At 39.6% G+C, this 20,316-nt stretch overlaps 1 protein-coding gene across 1 annotated transcript in view; it reads right to left on the bottom strand.

Annotated features, from left to right (window-relative positions):
- Positions 1 to 6,947, bottom strand: part of LOC129743544 (SKI family transcriptional corepressor 2) — a 29,523-nt gene extending 22,576 nt beyond the window's left edge. The window contains exons 1-2 of the mRNA XM_055735583.1: positions 6,894 to 6,947; positions 3,332 to 4,557 (exon numbers count right to left, since the gene is read on the bottom strand). Of these exons, the coding sequence (XP_055591558.1) occupies positions 3,332 to 4,557; positions 6,894 to 6,947 (1,280 nt within the window). The remainder of the gene's footprint in view (positions 1 to 3,331; positions 4,558 to 6,893) is intronic.
- Between the last annotated feature and the right edge of the window lie 13,369 nt (positions 6,948 to 20,316).

The raw sequence follows: 20,316 nt of genomic DNA, 5'->3' as shown, positions 1-20,316 counted from the left end.
GATCGTCAACAGTGGAGGTCTTTCACCACGGCCCTATGCACCGGAGGATCGGCGCGGGATCATTAAGTAAGTTAAGTAAGTCTTCATGATGAAATTTTATCGAAACCATTTATTCAGCAACATTTTAGATAATTATAATGCTCATCTTTTGTTGAAAACGGATTACCAAAATTTGTTTTTGTTTTGAAGCTCTGAGGCAATATATGTTGAAGAATAACTTTTTAGAGCTTAAATAACTCCAAATGGAGCAAGTCGAAAATTTTAATGCGCTTCATGGTTGTATGAAATAAACTAAAACTCGTCAAAATCTCTATAGAAATAGAGAGAATTGTACATTTTTGTTTCAAGAACTCAGAAACTACTGGACCGATTGATGTGAAATTTGATCGATTTTTTCGACTTCCTTTTTCTCGTGTTTTCTTTATATTGGATGGGAGCCCCCCCTTTCATTGACGGGAGGGGTCTTTGTGTACTAAAAATTATCTGATCATGTAAATGTATACATTTTCGAAATATTTTATGAGATTCGCGTTGAATGTTACCGCTTTTTATCGTATTTTACGATTATTTTGTATGGAAGCCCTCCCTCCTTTGAGAGCAACGGGTTCAAAACTCCACAGATACCATTCTTTACTCAAAAAACTACTCCATGCCAAATCCTACATCAATCGGTCCAGTAGTTTCTGAGTTTTTGAAGGATAAATGTATAAATTCTCTCTATTTTTATAGAGATTTTGAAGATTTTTAGTAAATTTCATACAACGATTAAACGCATTTATCAAAAAACATATCTCCAGGTTTTTGATATTGAAAAGATTTTGATATAAATTTAAAAAGGCAATCAACGATAAAATTTTTGACTTGCTTCATTTGGAGTTATTGAAGCTCTAAAAAGTCATTCGTAGATTTTGACGATTTTTGGATTATTTCATGCAACGATTAAACGCATTTATTTAAAAACATATCTCATTTTTTTATATTGTAAAGATTTAAACATAAATTTAAAGATAGAATTTCAAAACAAAAATCTAATAATAATACTAATGGTAATACGTTTTCATCAAAAGATGCGAATTATAATTATCAAAAATGTTGCTGAATAAATTTTTTTGATAAAATCTCACCATGAAATGATATCATGAATATTTTTTTTATTCTAACTCGAATCGAAATACAGTCTTCGTATGAAATATTTGCCACAATTTAGACTTTGAGAAAACCTGTATTCAAAAGAAATCGGCCGAAGAGGAACAAAGTTATTGATGAAAAACTGGATTTTCATGTCCCTCTCGAACAAAATGTCTCAAAATCCCAACCAAAGTTCAGGCTCGTTGAGCGACCCTTTCCTGTGGTCCGATCTGGCCCAATTCGGCATAAGATCTTGTGCTAGTACTAGGATCAATTTTACCCTACAGTGCATAACTTTTTCAAAAGTCGGGTGATTTGGGGCACTCTACTGTGCATTGAATGATTTTTTCCCTCTTGCTAGAACAAATGGGCCAAAACGCTAGACACTAGACTAAGTCGATTTGGGGTCTTTTTGGATTTTCTCAAACCATGGGTCATTTTGGTTCAAACCTCATCCATGATTTTTTGCTGAATTTTTAGGTCAAAAATACATTCGTATATTTGAACGTTTAGGATTGTATGGGAAAATTGCATATTTTGTAATGAAAAATCAACATCATTTTTGTTTCTTCTGTGGAACCAGGCCTGATCATAGTCATAGATCATAGATTATGCCTATTTATGAATTCTCCGAAGGAAATTTTCCGTTTAACAACTTCGTCCAAGACCGTAACTTCGTATCTTATTAGACAACAAAGTTAATAGCTGTTTAACAGGGGTATGTCTTTTGGCATTGACAAAAAAAATAAATTCAATTGACACCACTGCTGGGTGCCTAGCGAGGTATTGTATGACCACTTTTCATGCAATACATCGCGGGGCACAAGCAGTGATGTCAATTGAATTCACAGTTTATCAATGCCAAAAGACATACCCCTGTTAAACGTCTATTAATTGTTTTGCCTAATAAGATACGAAGTCTTCGACAAAGTTGTTTGACGGAAAAATTTCTTTAGAGAATTTCTAAATTGGCACAAGAACCATAAGCAGGCTTGATAAAACAGAAGAGACAAAAATGATGATGATTTTTCAGTACAAAATATTCACTTTTGCCATACAAACCTAAAAGTTTAAATTTACTCATGTAAACGTTACATAAAAATTTTGCAAAAAATCATGGATGAGTTTAGAACTAAAACGAAGCTTTTAAGACCTCAGGGTTTGAGAAAATCAAAAAAGATCCCAAATCGACTCAGTCTATTATACGCTAAAGTTTTTAAAACAATTTTAACACGGTGCTTACGTGTTTTTTGCAATACGAACGACTTTATGACACGGTTTTCACAATCAGCACGGTGTCAGTGAGAACATATCCTTAATATTTTTGAATCAAAAACGATTTTTTTCGGAAGAGAACGCAAATCTCTCCGATACTTGAGAAATAAAATTCATGGGACAAAGAACCTATGTTCTTAGACCTAAAATATGCTACATGCGTCACGAGACCTGAAACATGATATATTCGACATGAGACAAGACTTGACATCTGAGATAATGAGCTCAGGTCTCAAGTGTCAGGCTTCAAATCTGAAGTCTAAGGTTTCAGGCCCCAGGTCTCGGATCTCAGGTCTGATGTCTCGGGACCAGCGTTGCCAGACTGCAAACCGCTCAAGTCCGCAGGTTTGAAGAAAATCGAAAAATGTACTGATTTTGGCAAAAAGAAACTTAATGACCTTTTTTTTGGTCGTCAGGTAGAATTTTCAATTATCTGCAGAATCCCGTTATTTTTTTCGATAATCCGTAGATAATTCGTGAAGTCTCAGTTCTTAGACAGTTATTCCGGTCTTGACCTGTTTTTTGCCGTATCTTCCGTATAAAAAAAAACCTTATAGTACTTGAGCCTTAACCCCTAAAGCTAACCGAATGAGCCAAGAATTTAGCCTGGTGTCTTCTGTTAGGCCGAGGCACAAGTTTGGCTCCCATGGTTTTGATTTCGAGTCACATCGCGTTTTTGGACCAGAAGATTTGTAATCCATGGGTCCCGGTTCCACCGCAATTTCCAAAAGTAAAAAATCATTTGAGGTTACTGGTTTCGGCCCCTTTTCAAAGCACCCGTATGGTACGATTTCGTATCAACTGTAAGATGTGAGTTCAAATCCCTCAATTTTCATAAATTTTTTTTTTTTAGTTTTCAAAGTGAGTGTTTCACTGAAATGATTCCAGTTAAAAAGCGTAATTCGTAGTTATGTCAACCATCTCGAACCTAGACCAAGTATGCGGGAACTTCGGGAGATCCCGACGTGATCGTAACGTGAATCTCGTCCGGAACAGTCGAATGCAATACCTCTTCTTGACTTTGACGACCGGTTTGAAGGCGGACATGGCCGCGGCCGAGATGCTCTTGGGGTTGTTGGGCCGTAGCAGCGGAACCAGATAGCCGGATCCGGACGGGACCATTCCGGGAAAGTGATGGCCGATGCCATTGAACGAGAATGGCTGCAAACAGGACAGCTTGAAGCCGAAGTTGGCGGCAGCCGCAGCGGAATTGGCTACCGCACTTAGGGCGGCAGCCGAGGGCGACGGCGGTGGACTGGAAATGACCGGATTCGCAACTAGGGATGTGGGTAGGGTGCCGAGGGGAGGTTGGGAGAGAAGGTGCGGGATGTGAGCAAAGGGACTGGTGCTGTTGCTGCAACTGTCACTGTTGTTGAGATTGATGTCCATCGGTTCGGTCAGTTCTTTTTTGGTGACCACCGTCGATGAGCTTGATAGATCGCAGATGGTGGATGTGACCGGTTCCTTTCCGGGATCGATGAGAGAGGATGATTTCTCCGCCACCGAGGTAACCGCCGCGCTGTATTTCCGGGCCGTGGACAGAATATAACGTTTGCGGGTGCCTCCATTGAACATGGCTTTGACGTCTTCCCAGGCGTGGGTGATTTTTTCCGGAGGGGAACCCTGCAATTTTAAATGACGCCTCCAGGAGTTAAAGTTGGCAGCATCCGGTTGGACATATTTGTCGTGCGGGGTAAGCCGATGTGAATGGAAGATGAATTTGTTCGGCGAGAAGAATAGATTGCAGTAGCTACATTTGATGCACTTGGCCCGGGAGCTATTGTAGCGAGCTGGAGAAAATCCTCCGGTACAGCCCCAAGCACACTCGTGATAAACGCTGAAGACAAATCCCTCGGGAAGCAGTGGCTGTGAACACTCTCCGAAGAACGATTTGCACAACCTCTCCGCTTCCCGTCTGGTAATCATTCCGCAACGTCGTGATGATGCCGGCATGGCTCCGGCCCGGCGCAGAATTTCCAACTGCACTGGAGTGCACTGAATGCAGGTTATTCCCAGAGCAACTCGGCGGTTGTGAATCTCATTATAGCTAAAATCCTTTAGCAGAGTGCTGGAAATCTGAGCCAGACAGAGACGTTCCTGGTTTTCCACAAACAGTGAAATTATCGGCTGGCCGTAAATGTATACGGTCCGGATCTGTGTCGGGAAACAAGGCACACGGTTAGAAGGTGGTCCATTTAGCAAAGAATCAATCGTAATCAGCTGTGTATCGGTCGCTCGACTAGAAATGCATTACCCATAAACTTCCCAAATCCGATTAACCCAACTACACAATCGATTGGTCGGTCAAACTTATGGTCAACAAATCGAACCTGGAGCCGAGAATGAGTCAATTACAACTACCTCCCTCAACTTCCAAATCCCACGGGAGGACAACACATTGCTTTGCTGCCGCAGTTGTGATCCAATATAACCGTTAAAAAGCCTGGGTGGCGTAAAACGCCATCACCTGATTACCCCCGCGAATGCAAACGTAACCAATATGACAACAAAATTACATACCCCAAACACTCAAGAACCGAACCACTTAATAAGTAACAACACCGGGCATCAACCAGCAGCAGCGAGCGAGCATGGGACGGAGGACGGCCCTGAGAGACCATAAGATGGGTTTCCGTCTCTTTTAATTCATTTGCCGGTGTGCAGGTATCGTTTGAAAAAAAAAGCCAGAGTTCAGGCTTACGTGACATTTTGATTTTGTAGTTCTGATGTAGCAGCACGCACACGTACACACAGGTACACAAACACCGGTATCGGTTCGGGGTGCCATTTCTAATTTCCCTTAACCGTGGAATGCTGAAAGATATTAAAAACTAAAAGTGGCGTACTCGCAATTAAACCAGGAAAATTTGGTTACGTTTAGACGTTCTTGGTTATGTATACCTTTTTCAGGAAAAAAAGTTTGGATTAAAGTAAGTTTCCCCTCAAAAAAGTTTAAAAAATATGTGAAATTTTTTTAAAAGTTCCATTGAAAATCATAATCAATTCGGCAACACTGTACAATTTTTACAGCTTAACCCTTTTAATACCGAGCCTAAACATTCGCGAATGGTTACACAAAATTTAGTAACAACAAAATTAGATGTGATATTAGATGATACAAAACTTAACAGCAATGTGTTGTACACACAGGATGGTGGAAACAACTACATTTATTTTAGTTTTATATCTTTAGAAACATACACCCACGGATCTGGCTCTACTCCAATCATGACATCCTTGGGATGTTGAAAAATTGGCGCAAGACGCTGTGCCAAATTAGCATTAACACCTAAATCAGCAAGACTCGAACCTACGACCAGCAGCGTGAGAGTTTCAAGTGCAAAACATGGTTGCATCTTCTCTGCTTAACACACACACTCGATTTAGATGTTTATTTGAGTTTAAAATTTTTGTTACACCAGCTTTTAAGTTGCCCACTAGGGTTTTTGTTTTTGAGGGTGGTTGGGAGATCATATTTTCCGAACTGGTAAGTTCAGTAGGATTAAGGACTAGGAGAGGAGGGAATGGAGCGAAGATGTGTGTTATTTCGTTAGGGTCAGTCAGGTATCGAACGTTAAGAATTGAACTCACTATCAGTTAGTTACTACAAACATGTCTTTGTAATCGTCTGGTCAAGAAAAAAAAAATTAAGAATAAAATAAATTGTTCACGCATAGCGGAATATATGGATGTCGATTTGCCATAAAATTCGCAAGAGAGCTTATCTCTCTTATCAAATTGAATTCTATTCCGATCGAATGTGATCAACAGCACGTTCGTGCCTATTGTTCTTAAATCTAGGTAGATAACGTTGTCAGAAGTATCTTTAAAAAGGCAGTGGAATAGGAATTTGCATTCAGTAGCCAATAAAGTGCCACACAGTACATTTGAACCGCGTTTCGTCTTTTTGCCAAATAAATTTGGAGTTTTTGCTAAGTTCAAATTTAATCTTTTCTTTACTCCACAAGAACAATCTGCCGAAATATTGAACATAAAAGTGGTCCTTCGAGCCGGATGTTAGTAGTTACATCCTTCGGAGATTGTTCTTGTGTCGCGGTTCGAAGTGAAATTGGTGTACTTTGTGCAAAATTGTGTGATATTGTGAATTAGTATTCACATTTGAGCAAACCAATTGAGCTTTGCGGGTGTGAAAATCGAACAAGTCAATTGGCCAATGTGGATGAAATTCACAAGATCAAACACACCAAGTGAACAATTTAAGTGAATTTCACAAACTGGTACAAATCGTATAAACGACAAGTGGAATATAAAAATTGTGTCTTGGACAATAAAAAAGTGAATCGAAACTGTTAAATTATCAACCCCATGTGCTTGCTGCTGGAGAGTGATCATTAATTGCAACAGCTTTGGTGTGTTGGGCGCCAAAAACCGGGTTACAATTGCCCCACATAGACTGGGCGAAGAACAAAGGCTTTACTCTCGACTACTTGTGCTGGGTGGCTTCGGTCGGTGATGAGATTTGGGCATACCGCATGGTGTAGGTTCTGACTGATCATCGAAGACTGTAAGTAGACTTGCATCATTATTGAGCAGAGGAGTTGATTAGCTGCAGCTGCAGGGTATCGAAATCAAATTGAATAAATTTTAAAGTTTTGGTTGCTAGGAAAAATTGTAGAAAAATTTATTGGCACGTGGTTAGTAGGAGTTGCTTCATTGTTCTTTTCACACAATGGCTTCGAGTATTAAGAAGCTCGGAAAGCGCGAATCTTTTTTGAGAGATTCCCTAAAGAATTTGGAAATTCTAATTGCAAATTATGACGATGATAGGGACCGCTACATGCTAGAAGGGTGGAGAGAGCGGTTGGAAGGAATTTTTACTGATTTCACTGAAACAAGGTTGCAGCTAGAATGTTCGGATGAATACCAGGCTATGGTAAAACGTTCTTTGGAAGATCAATCAGAGTATGAAAAAGATGATGAGGTTGTAGCTAACCAATTAAACCATGAAACACGTGCTAATTTTGAGTTAACTTATATGCGATTAAAAGGTTTAATCTCCAGTAAAATGCGTTCTCATCAGTCTAACATCGATACGTATGCTCAAAATAACCCTATAATTTCTGCCAGGTCTAGAGTAAAACTCCCTGAAATCAAACTTCCCGCTTTTGATGGATCTATAAAAGAATGGCCGTCTTTTCGTGATACATTTTTGTCGCTGATAGATTCTAACACTATGCTTAGTGAAGTAGATAAATTTTCATATCTGGTGGCTTCTCTTTCCAACGATGCCAAGCGTGTGATTGAGGTAATCGAAATTACAGCCAACAATTATTCCATTGCATGGGAAATTCTTAGGTCACGATATGAGAACAAATATTTGCTTGTAAAATCGTACGTGGATGCTTTGTTCTCTGTTGAGCATATCAAGAAAGAATGTGCCGAATCATTAAATCGACTTATCGATGACTTTGAAAGAAACTTGAAAATGCTCAAAAAGATGGAGGAATCGCCTGAAAACTGGAGTACAATTCTGGTCTTTATGCTCAGCTCTCGTCTCGATCCTGCAACAATGCGTTCATGGGAGACACACAGAAAGTCGACAAGTGTTCCAACCTACACAGAACTTATAGAATTTTTGCGTTCACATGTACTTGTTCTCCAATCTATTGCAGCTTCCAAACCCCGATCACCGGAGACTCCTCGCTTCTCCCCTTCACAGCGCCCTTTTCCCTCAATCTCTAGACAAGCAACAACTCACTCAGCCATTACATCGAACCAAGCATGCGTTTTCTGCAAGAATACTGCACATTCACCTTATCAGTGTGAGGTTTTTCGACAACTTACTCCTACCCAAAGATTCGATGAAGTTAAACGGAACAAACTTTGCATGAATTGTATCACATCGTCATCACATTTTGCTAATAACTGTCCAAGTGGAACTTGTCGTGTTTGCAACCAAAAACATCACACCATGTTGCATCGTAATGGAAATCCTAACCAATTCAACCAACCTACATCGTTACCATCATCAAATTCATCATCGTCGTCGTCGCTAGTTCAGAACAATGCGTTGCAATCTGAACAATCAAGTCAACACAGCCAATCGCCAGAACCTCCAATCACCACGGTCCCTGCCCTTTCGACTAGTCACATTTCGCTACCCTCTCATCATCGTGCTCCTGCAATCATACTTCTTTCGACTGCACTAGTGAAGGTTTTCGATTCGTCCAACAATTTCATCTGGGCCCGTGCTCTCTTGGATTCTGGCTCACAACTCAATTTTGTTTCGGAGCACCTTATACATCAACTAAATCTTCAACGCAGCAGAGAACTGGTTCCTATAAGTGGAATAGGACTTTCGACTACAACATCAAAACATTCAGCTAAGATTCGAATTCAGTCTCATCGTTCGGATTTTGAAGATAACTGGAAATTTCATGTTTTACAAAAAATTACTCTGGAGCTACCAAGCCAACCCATTGATGTATCAACGTTTGACCTTCCATCTGACATTGTCCTCGCAGATCCTTCGTTTTTCAAACCTGGTCGAATCGATTTAATATTGGGCGTACAAGTTTTTTATGACCTCATACGAGAAGGTCAACGCAAGACTGATCTTGGAAGTCCAATATTGCAGAACACTGCTTTAGGATGGTTGGTATCCGGAGAGGTTACACCAGTTTCTCCAGCAGCTATTGTGAATGTTGCTCATGTTTCTGCTGAATCATCAGTAGAAGAACTACTCACACGTTTTTGGGAAATTGAATCGTGCAATATAAAAAGCACTCAGTCATTGGAAGAATCTGAATGTGAAGAGTTTTTTGCAAAAACTATTTCAAGAGATAACTCTGGTCGTTTCATCGTATCACTTCCCAAAAGACATTCAATTATTTCGCAACTTGGAAATTCAAGAAACATAGCTGATCGTCGTTTTTATTCGCTCGAGCGACGCCTTCATTCAAATGCCTTACTCAAAGAAGCGTATACTTCTTTCATTCATGAGTATATAAATCTGGGTCACATGATACCAATCGATGACTATCAAGATTATGAGAATCAACCTACTTACTACCTTCCGCATCATTGTGTGATCAGATCAGAGAGCGTTACTACAAAATTACGAGTAGTGTTTGACGGATCTTGCGCCTCAGATTCAGGAATATCACTTAACGACAGCCTCATGGTCGGTCCGGTTGTGCAAGACGACCTCCTTTCGATTGTAGTAAGATTTCGTATGCAGCAGTTTGCCATCATAGCCGACATTGAAAAAATGTACAGGCAAATACTTGTAAGAGAAGCTGATCAGCCTCTTCAGCGAATTAGATGGAGAGATAACTCGACAGAACCTATAAAATCCTATCAGCTTACAACTGTGACATATGGTACATCATCGGCCCCCTACCTTGCAACCAAATGCCTTCAAAAACTTGCCGAAGACAGTTCAATAAGTCATCCAGCTGCATCAAAGGTTGTTGGTCGTGATTTTTACGTGGATGATATGCTGTCTGGAGCCAACAGTATAGAAGAAGGAAGACAATTATGTAGAGAGTTAATTGAGCTTACGAATTCTGCTGGATTTCCACTTCGAAAATGGGCGTCGAACAATTTGGAGATTTTAAAGGATGTCCCATTAAATTTGCGTGATGAGCGAACCTTATTTGAACTCGATTCAACTAATTCACCGATAAAAACTCTCGGACTTCAATGGGATACAGCTTCTGATTTATTTCGATTTGAAACTCCCAGATTTTGTAAACAATCTCCAATCACGAAACGAATCGTTTATTCAGACATTGCACGTTTATTCGATCCTCTGGGATTAGTCGGCCCAGTTGTGGTCCAAGCAAAACTATTTTTGCAAATGCTTTGGCAAGAAAAAATTGAATGGGATGAAGCTCTTAAAGAAAATTTGCAGCTACAATGGATGGAATTTCGTGAGAGTCTCAAGGACTTATGCACATTGACCGCTCCAAGATGGGTTGTTGCTCCTTCAACTGTACACCTTGAGATTCATGGGTTTTCCGATGCCTCGGAGCGAGCATATGGAGCTAGCATCTACATTCGTGCGATATCATCAACAGGCGAGATTAGTACAAATCTTCTCGTTGCTAAATCGAAAATTTCCCCACAAAAGACTAAAAAACAAAGTCTTCCTCGATTGGAATTAGCCGGTTGTTTATTACTGAGTCATCTATTCGAAAAAATTTCTACAATTTTACGTCTTCAGGCAAATTCATTCTTCTGGACGGACTCTGAAATTTGCCTTCACTGGTTGGCATCAAACCCTTCTCGCTGGAAAACGTTTGTTGCAAATAGATGTTCGGAAATTCAACGAATTACTGCTGGGGGAATTTGGTCCCATGTACCTGGAATAGAAAATCCTGCGGACATTATCTCCAGAGGAATTGCTCCTGCACAGCTACGTAACCTTTCAGTATGGTGGAAGGGACCAGATTGGCTATCACAACCATCTCGGTTTTGGCCTACACTTGGAAAACCAACCGGTATAAAATTTTCTACAGAAGAACTTGAAGAACGATCTGTTGTTTTGGTTGCAAAAATTTCTCCACCCAATGAATTATTTTTACGTTACTCGTCATTCATGAGGGTTATGCTCGTCACTGCTTGGATGCTCCGTTTTGCGCATAATTCAAAATTTAAAAACATCGAATATCGACATTCAGGTTGTCTTAAAAGCGATGAGCTGAACAACTCTATGTATACGCTAGTCAAACTAGCTCAATCTGAACGTTTTGAGGAGGAAATTTTTGAAATTCAGCGTAACCAACAAGTTAAATCTAGCTCCCGCTTGAAGTCATTATGCCCAATTCTAGTGGAAGGAATATTGCGTGTTGGTGGCCGGCTGCGAAATGCGCCAGTTGGTTTCAATAAACGTCACCCAATAATATTACCAGATAACCACCCTTTCACCGAATTAGTAATGGTTCACTATCACCACAAACTACTTCACGCTGGACCCCAGTTGATGATTGCTTCAGTTCGTGAGCGCTTTTGGCCTCTTCGCATTAGAAACCTTGCTCGAAAGGTTTTTCATAACTGCGTGAATTGTTTCCGCTGCAAACCAGATGTACTACAACAGCTAATGGGTGAATTGCCGAGAGAACGTGTGACACCTGCATTTCCCTTTCTGCGAACTGGTATTGATTATTGCGGCCCATTTTATTATCGTCCAACTCGTCGTGCTACACCTTGGAAATGCTATGTGGCAGTATTCGTCTGCCTTGTGACAAAGGCCGTGCATCTTGAATGTGTGGGAGATCTAACATCCGAAGCATTTGTTGCGGCCCTGAAACGATTCGTCTCACGTAGAGGTACTCCAGAGCTTATCGAATGCGATAATGCACTGAATTTTCAAGGAGCAAAACGTGAACTCGCGGAGCTGGCTAATCTCCTTCGATCGCAGCAGCATCAAGAACTTGTACATAGAAGCTTTCAAGAGGATCAAATCACCTTTAAATTTATTCCCCCAAGATCACCTAACTTCGGTGGTCTCTGGGAAGCCGCCGTCAAATCTATGAAAAAACATCTTCGCTGTACAGTGGGTAATGTCATCCTCTACCATGATGAGTTTGTAACTTTGCTGACCCAAATTGAGGCTTGTCTCAATTCCCGCCCACTGACTCAACTATCAACTGATCCAAACGATTTAGATGTTCTCACTCCTGGACACTTTCTTATCCATCGTCCATTGAAAGCTATCCCAGAACCTAGTCTGGAAGAAATCTCGTTGAATAGACTGAACCGCTGGCAGCAGACTCAAGAATACGTACGTCGAATTTGGAAGCAATGGCAATCCGAATACTTGTCCGGTCTACAACCTCGCACTCGCTGGACGACAAAACGTGACAACATAAAGGTCGACACAATGGTTCTACTCAAAGATGAGAATCTTCCTCCTCTCAAATGGAAATTTGGCCGAATAACGGAAATCTTCCGTGGAAATGACAACAACATTCGCGTCGTTAATGTTCGGACGGCTCAAGGGGAATATCGGAGATCAATTGGAAAAATTTGCGTTCTACCGATCCAACAACCTGAGGAATCGGTTCCCAAAGAAGGCAACTAAGTGCCTTCCATCAATCGCAGTATCCCACTGCGCACCGGTTGGGAGGTCGAATGGCCTCCCATCCATGTAAGTCTGTATTATATAATGAATTTCAAAAAAGCTTATGGAATGTTTCGTCCCCCTCCATGTCCTGATGTCATCTGCTCCAACCCACAACCACGAGCGAGTCCCGAAAACTAGCAATCCTCAAGTAATCTGCATCTGTTCTCACCGCATCCACTGTTGTCGGATAGACCTGTGTTTTCGCAACGAGACAGAGAAGATTCACAAGAATTTGCTGAGTTTTCACCTGGTAGCTGATTTTCGCCCAGAAGGAAGGATGTCTGGTTATTTGTCGCACACCAACTCGTTTCCAAAGGGCCCTGATTCATGCACAAGTACGCTCAGTATCTTGGTGCCAACGTTCATCGTCCGGTTACGGACCCGTGGAGGCCGGTTGCCTCCAATCCAGTTAAGTCGTTTAATTTTTTTCATTTACCTTGTAAAAAGCCGCCTATGTTTTGTTCCAGAGTTCGTTCGGCCAATGGGGATGCAGCGAGACGTCAACAACCCGAAGGAAGACAGATGAGCCACCCATTCACTATTTGCTGGTTGGTAATCAGCTGACCATTCGACTATGCCCGACCCGAGTTCGATTATCCATTGGGACAAAGAAGACGGATCGACCGAGCGATCACATGGATGACCCGACGAAGCACGTTGGTGTGTCCGAAGCAGAGGACAACATGGTAGCGAAATACGATTGACAGGCGACAAAGCACATGGAGGAACCGAAGCGGAGGACAACATTGCAACGAAGTATGATCGACAGCCGACGTCGCACGTGATAGAAACGAGGCAGATGACAACATTCCAACCGAAGCAGAGGACAACATCGTACCAAAACATGATTAATATTCAACGAAGCAACAGAAGAATCCCGCATCAATGAATGATGCTACACATATTGAAAATTGTGAAACTCACTTGAACAAGTTAGTGTAATGAATTAGATAGCAACTAGGATATTTGCAAGTTAGAATCAGTTTTTCAAGAGGAACTAATTTGATTGTTAAAAAGTAACCTTTTTCACGGTGGCCGGCATGTTCACGCATAGCGGAATATATGGATGTCGATTTGCCATAAAATTCGCAAGAGAGCTTATCTCTCTTATCAAATTGAATTCTATTCCGATCGAATGTGATCAACAGCACGTTCGTGCCTATTGTTCTTAAATCTAGGTAGATAACGTTGTCAGAAGTATCTTTAAAAAGGCAGTGGAATAGGAATTTGCATTCAGTAGCCAATAAAGTGCCACACAGTACATTTGAACCGCGTTTCGTCTTTTTGCCAAATAAATTTGGAGTTTTTGCTAAGTTCAAATTTAATCTTTTCTTTACTCCACAAGAACAATCTGCCGAAATATTGAACATAAATTAATGAAATCAAACAAAAATACAAAAGAATAAATTTAATTGAATTAAAAATAATTGAAAAAAAAATAAATAAAAACAGTTAGCATTAATTCCAACTTATTTTTTGAATATATCGAAAAAAAATGAGAGAAACAAGAGCCTCTATTTCAGCGCGCTGTTTTCCTATGTGGAAATAGTAGTGTTTTTTCATTACCGCTATCTTCTACAATTTTGTTGTATCATTGAAGTGTCTAAATACCAGATGTTGTTTGAAAATGTACAGCTTTATTGTTTTTTTTTTTTTTTGGGAAATATACCCTGATGAGTTTTTGATGTGGGAAGCCAAGCTTTGCCAAGGTTGCCAGTTTTCAATGAACTTTCACTGTTTCGAGCTATGGGTACCTTATTATGACCAACACTGTAACATTGCAAACTCTTCCATGTTTTATTGTATTCTTATGTTTACTATTAAAATGTAAACCTAAACAGTTGTTTTGAATATCTGACAGCACAGTAGAGCTGCCAAAATATTTTTTTATACGGAATCTTCGTTGTCCCTTTTTAATTGGGGAGGGTCTCAAACTATCATAGAAACATTTTTTGTAACAAAATAACGTCACGGGACACTTATTTTACCTTTTTTTTCTCGAATTATAATACAAATTGTGAGAGTAACCACCTCCCCCATTCCTTTATCGCTAATGGAAGGAAGGGGGAGAATCAGAATCAGGAAAACAATTTTGTCTGACAAGAGAAGAGGGTCTCAAACCATCGAAGAAACATTGCCCGTACAAAAATACGCTCCCATGCTAATTTGGTTCCATTTTCTCAATTAGTTATCATTTTATCATTCCACTGAAGGGAGGAAGGGGTGGTAGCCCACCGGAAAACATTTCTTGTGCTCGAATACTCTCTCATGCCAAATTTGGTTTCGTTTGCTTTATTAGTTGTCGAGTTATGCTATTAAGTTTGTTTCAGAGCCCCTCTTCCTACCTGAAAGGAGGGGATCAAGATTAAACATTCCATGCATTCAAATACACTCCCATGCAAAATTCTGTTCCATTTGCTCGAATGTATGTTTTTCCCATGTCATAGTTGGTTCCTTTTGTTAGATAAGTTCTTGGTTTATCCATAACAATCGTATGTGAGCTTCCGTCTTCCCTAACTGTATCCCCAATTGAAGGAGAAAGAGGTCTCAAATTAGCAAATAACTATTTTACGTATCCAAATGTTTTCCCATGCCAAAGTTGTTTCCATTTCTTCTATTAGTTCTCGAGTTTTGCGAAAAATTGTGAAGAAGCCCCTCTATCTCCTTCCTATTACCTCACTGGAAGGAGGCAGTAGTATCAAATATTCACAAAAACATTTTTTAGGCTAAAATACTCTCCCAAGCCAAATTTCTTTCAATTTGTTGTGTAAGTTCCCTAGTGATGTAAAAAATTGTATGGGAGTACCCTCCCCCTTAAGATTTTCCGATTGGAAAAACAGAGGGCTCTCAAAATATCAAACAAACATTTTTGGTAATTAAATAACTTCCCACGCCAAATTTGATTCCATTAGCTTGATTAGTTTTCCAGTAAGGCTGAAAATTGTAAGGGAACCACCGCCCCACTTTCTATCTCTTCACTGAAAGGAGGAAGGGCTACCAAATATTCATAGAACTATTTATCATACCCAAATACCCTTCCCAACCAAATTTGGTTTCATTTGATCGAATAGTTTTCAAGTTATGCAATTAAAATTGTTCGAAAGCCCCCCTCCTTCCTTCCTGTATCTCCACTGGAAAGAGGGAGGGGTCTGAAATATTCATAGAACCATTTCTCGTATTCCACTACCTTGTTATGCCAAAGTTGGTTTTATTAGCTTGATTAGTTCTTCAATTATGTAAAAAAAAATGTAAGACAGGCCCCCTCTCCCCTTCATATCTCCCCACAGAAAGGAGGAATATTCTTAGAAACATTCCTCGTACCGGAACACACTCCCATGCCAAATTTGGTTCCATTTGCATGATCCGTTCTCGAGTTATGACGACTTATTACTTTTATTTGAGAGACTTCTCCCCCCTTCCAGAAAGAGGGAGGGGTCTCAAACCATAATAGGAACCTTCCCGGCCTCCAATACCCCCACCTGCCAAGTTTCACGTAAATCGGTTCAGTAGTTTCTGAGTCTATAGGGAACAGACAGAAAGACAGACAAACAGACAGACAGAAATTAATTTTTATATAATATATAGATAGATATATCAAGATAAAAAATATCGAAGAAAACAAACAATGGAGAAATGTAGTTAAACATTTTTTGGGATTCTGATTATGCTGTATATACATTAGACTAGTTCACTTTTCGGCTTTTTTCGCTGATCACAACGCCACTTACAGGGTTTGATCCTCATTCATTTTCAAGAACTCTGGCCGAATTTGAGCTCATTTGAGTAAGTTTCCAGCGTGCGCTAGGAGTTTTATTGAAAAAAGTCCATTTTTCTGGAAAATTTTCTTAGATGTGTTCTAGCAAGCTGTTGTTAATATAAAATGATAATTTTACACGCACGCTGGAAACTTACTCAAATGAGCTCAAATTCGGCCAGAGTTCTTGAAAATGAATGAGGATCAAACCCTGTGAGTGGCGTTGTGATCAGCGAAAAAAGCCGAAAAGTGAACTAGTCTAATATACATGTATGTATAAGAAAGTTGTTGAAAAATATACCTACAAAAATGTTTACTGGGCAGATGTTCAGCTCGGATTTTTTAAAAAAAGCGATCCACTGTGACTAATTTAGCAGAATTTGTTTCCCGAACTTCTCTATTGATGACGCAGGGTTCGCAAGTAGAAGTCATGTATACATACATTTCTAAAACTTTTGACGTGATCAATATTAAAAATGGGATCACCGGTGTTAGTCTCCAATGGACATGTTCGTACCTGATAGAGAGAGTTCAAATAGAAAAGCTTGGAAATACGAGATCCAGTGTATTCCTGGTCAACAGCGGCGAACCACAAGGAAGTCATTTGGGATCCCTTCTTTTAATTATTTATTGTAATGATGATTTATAAATATTTTTCTCTGTACGGTATCCTATAGATAGATTATACGGTTCTACAGAATGCGATAAACAGATTTTCTAAATGTTGTAGCAATTTTGGTTTGAAAATCAATGCCTTAAAATGCAGCGTGATCACCTTTTCTAGGAAATTTAGCAACATAGTGCAGATTATTGTCTTGAAAACAACTGTTCCGTAACAATAAAATCCTCAGTTGTAGATCTAGGCGTAAAGGTGGATGCAGAACTCAGTTTTCGAAACAAATCGAAAAAAGCCAAAGAAAATTCCATGCACGGCATGGGTAGTAGAATTTGTCACGAATTGGGCTATCATCTCAAGTCCAATAACTTATCCGAACCACTATCGAATACGCCAGTTTTGTCATACTTTTTACTACAACTTTCATAAAAATAGAATTGAAAGAGTTAAAAAAAAGATTTCTAAGTAAATGGTACGCCTTAAGAAACGTTGGCTGGCAAAAAGATATGTCACAATATAGAGCTGTGTGTATGCTGGTTGCTCACTAGAAAATCGCAGAAAATCAAACGACGTGTTGTTTTTAAAGGATTTGACATGTGGAAAATATTTTTCACCGTATTTATTGTTACAGATTTCTCCTAACGAAGGACGTAGCAGTCCACGCAGCAAGAGACCGTTCCAGTTCCCTAACCGAATACAAAACTACGCTCGCAATGAACCAATTTATGCAATGATGGCGCTCTACAATATAAATATGTACATGCTAACGTTATAAAGCTGAATATGTCCAGGAAAAAAAATAAAAAAAAAGACTTAAGTTAGTTTTTTTCATAAAAATATGTAAACACCAATAAAGATAAAAGGCTGAAATTTAGGACTAATCAATAATTAATAATAATCTGTAGTCGAAGGCTATAACGGCCTCTCACTGGAGCATACACTCAGAAATTGAAAAAATATGAAAATTATTATATTTCAATAACTCCGATATTTCTCTGACATTAATATCCAGAAATATTAAAAAATAACTATTTCAGATATTTAAATTTATGCATCCCAATAATTTCTTGGCGTGTAATGATCCAATGCATAAAATTTAATAACCGAGATATTATATATTATTTTGTTCAAACTAATGCTTTGTGCGTTTGAGTCCGTACTAAACGGGTATGAGCACATGCTAGATTCTTCAGTTGCTAAATGCCTTTCAACTTGACTGCATGCAGATTCCATTCTCTTTAAATATTTAACTGAATCATATTTAAAAAGGATGGACTCAATTGCAGCAAGTAATATTACCAGCGAAATTCACATGTTTTTATGCTATGGTCAATTATGCACATTGACCACAGAACATGAACGAAAATCAAACGATTTTCGTTTGCTTTTTCTGTTTATTTCTGCTTTAAGCGTTTGCCTTTACGTTACGGCTCAAACTTTTTTTTCTGACCACCAGATGTCGTTCCATAACATTTCTCAATGCATAAATTTTAATCGCAGAAATATTTCCCAGTGAGAAATATCCCAGTAATTACACCATGAGAAATATCCGTGTGCGTAAAGAGGGAGATATGTGAAAATACCTAAAAAATAACTGTTTGATATTTTATTTATTTCTGAGTGTAGGGTGGTTTTCCACGGGCCGAAAGGGAGTCTATGAATTTCGTTCTAGTGACAAGATAGACCTCATACGTCCAAACAATATGCTCGATGTCATATGCCTTGGCCGCAAGCACGCAAATTACTGCCAAAACGTTAGATTACCACGTTTAAGGAATAATAATTGGGCATGAGACGGGAAAAATATTCCGGCTCAGGTATAATCTCGAAAAGATTTGACGTAAAGTTATTCTTGAGAATATCCTCCTGTGTCTTTTCTGTTCGTACTGCCAGGCGTACTGGGTTCGATTCTCGGTATCAGCAAGAAAACTTCTGGGTTCGAATCCCATAAGTCGCGGGCACATAAGCTGTGTTTCCTCTTATAACTGACTAAATAATAAGAATGTTCAATCAGTTGCCAGCTGGCCAGGTATATACACGGATGCCGGAATACCTGTAAGTAAACAAGCCAACCTGATTGACTCTTTCTTCCAAAATATTTCTACATCAACACAATACATTCATCCATAACAGTTCATACCAAGCCATGGGGTCCGGGCATTGCACACAAGCTTGTATGCAAGACTTATATTTATGCATTTTTGGCGGTCTAAATTCTATCTGATTGAGTTATAACTTGATATAATGGACAACAATTCTTGGACTTTTTTCGTTATGTTTCTATCAAATGCTGCTTTTTTGGCACCCCATTTGTTTTAGATGGTGTATTTTGTTGACTTGAACCAAACCAAACATATATAAAATTTTGTGTCATTAGCTGGAATAAGAATTTCTATAGAAATTCTGAATCTTGTATATGATTTAAAATATTTTGTAGAAAGGTTTCTCAATTCGAACTCGTATGGCTCCTAATTTGCAACATCAAATGAGAGAAGGCGCATATTGAGGAATGGAATCATGCAAAAACTAGCACTTTCGCTTACGGTAGATTCATTCTGAATAAGTTCACTCTAACTGATACGTATTTTATTTGATGTTATGTTAGCGTTCAGTATCCTAAACACACCGCTGCCACCTGTTACAATGCCAAGACAGGGGACACGAACGAAAGCACCTTTAAATTCCATTCATAACTGGCCATAGTAATGGGCTTACCAAATCGGGTGAAGCGAAATGAGTGATACATTCATACTTACAAACATGTGAGTTAGAACTGACTGATATGTTTGTATATGTTTGTATAAGAATTAGGACTTTTCTCGTCGAAAGAAAACGCCTACGGGGGTGGCAGACACATGTTTGCTGTTGACTCATTTAAGCACCCGGCAAATCACCTGAAGAAAAGTCCCCGCAACCCCCCCCCCCCCCCCCTTATTTTTGCCAACGGAACCCCCTAAAACTGACGGGCACGGTTTCGGCTCCAACTTCAGCTCGACTCATCCTTTTGAGATTGTTTTTGTTTTCCTGTTCGTTTGTTTGTTTTTGGGTTGAATGAAAAGCGACCTAGTGAGTAATCGAGTTTGTTTGGTTGGTGTTTTATTCATATACCGGTATGGGACGACACCCACGCGAAACCTAGGGCGGTATCATAAAATTTGTTGACGTCGACGAGGACGCCCTAGCAAAGCCGGCCCTGATCTTGAACTTGCGTTACGAACGACGACGTTCAGTGTCACCGCATCACCTGCCGGGACCTGTGGCCGGCTATGCGCCCAGTTACGCCAAGAGAGGAATATCGCGGAAAAGTTACATGGCCATAAGACTGAGTCGATTTTGGGTCATTGTTGAATTTCTCATACCCCGGGGTCTAAAAAGCTTCGTTTTGATTTAAAACTCATCCATGATTTTTTGCAGAATTTTTCAGTAACGTTTACATGAGTAACTTAGATCTTT

The sequence above is a fragment of the Uranotaenia lowii genome, chromosome 2 (genome assembly GCF_029784155.1).
Source record: "Uranotaenia lowii strain MFRU-FL chromosome 2, ASM2978415v1, whole genome shotgun sequence".
In the NCBI taxonomy this organism is placed as follows: Eukaryota; Metazoa; Arthropoda; class Insecta; order Diptera; family Culicidae; genus Uranotaenia; species Uranotaenia lowii.
Note: the sequence above shows the minus strand (reverse complement) of the source record. Positions and strands in the feature narration are given on the sequence as shown.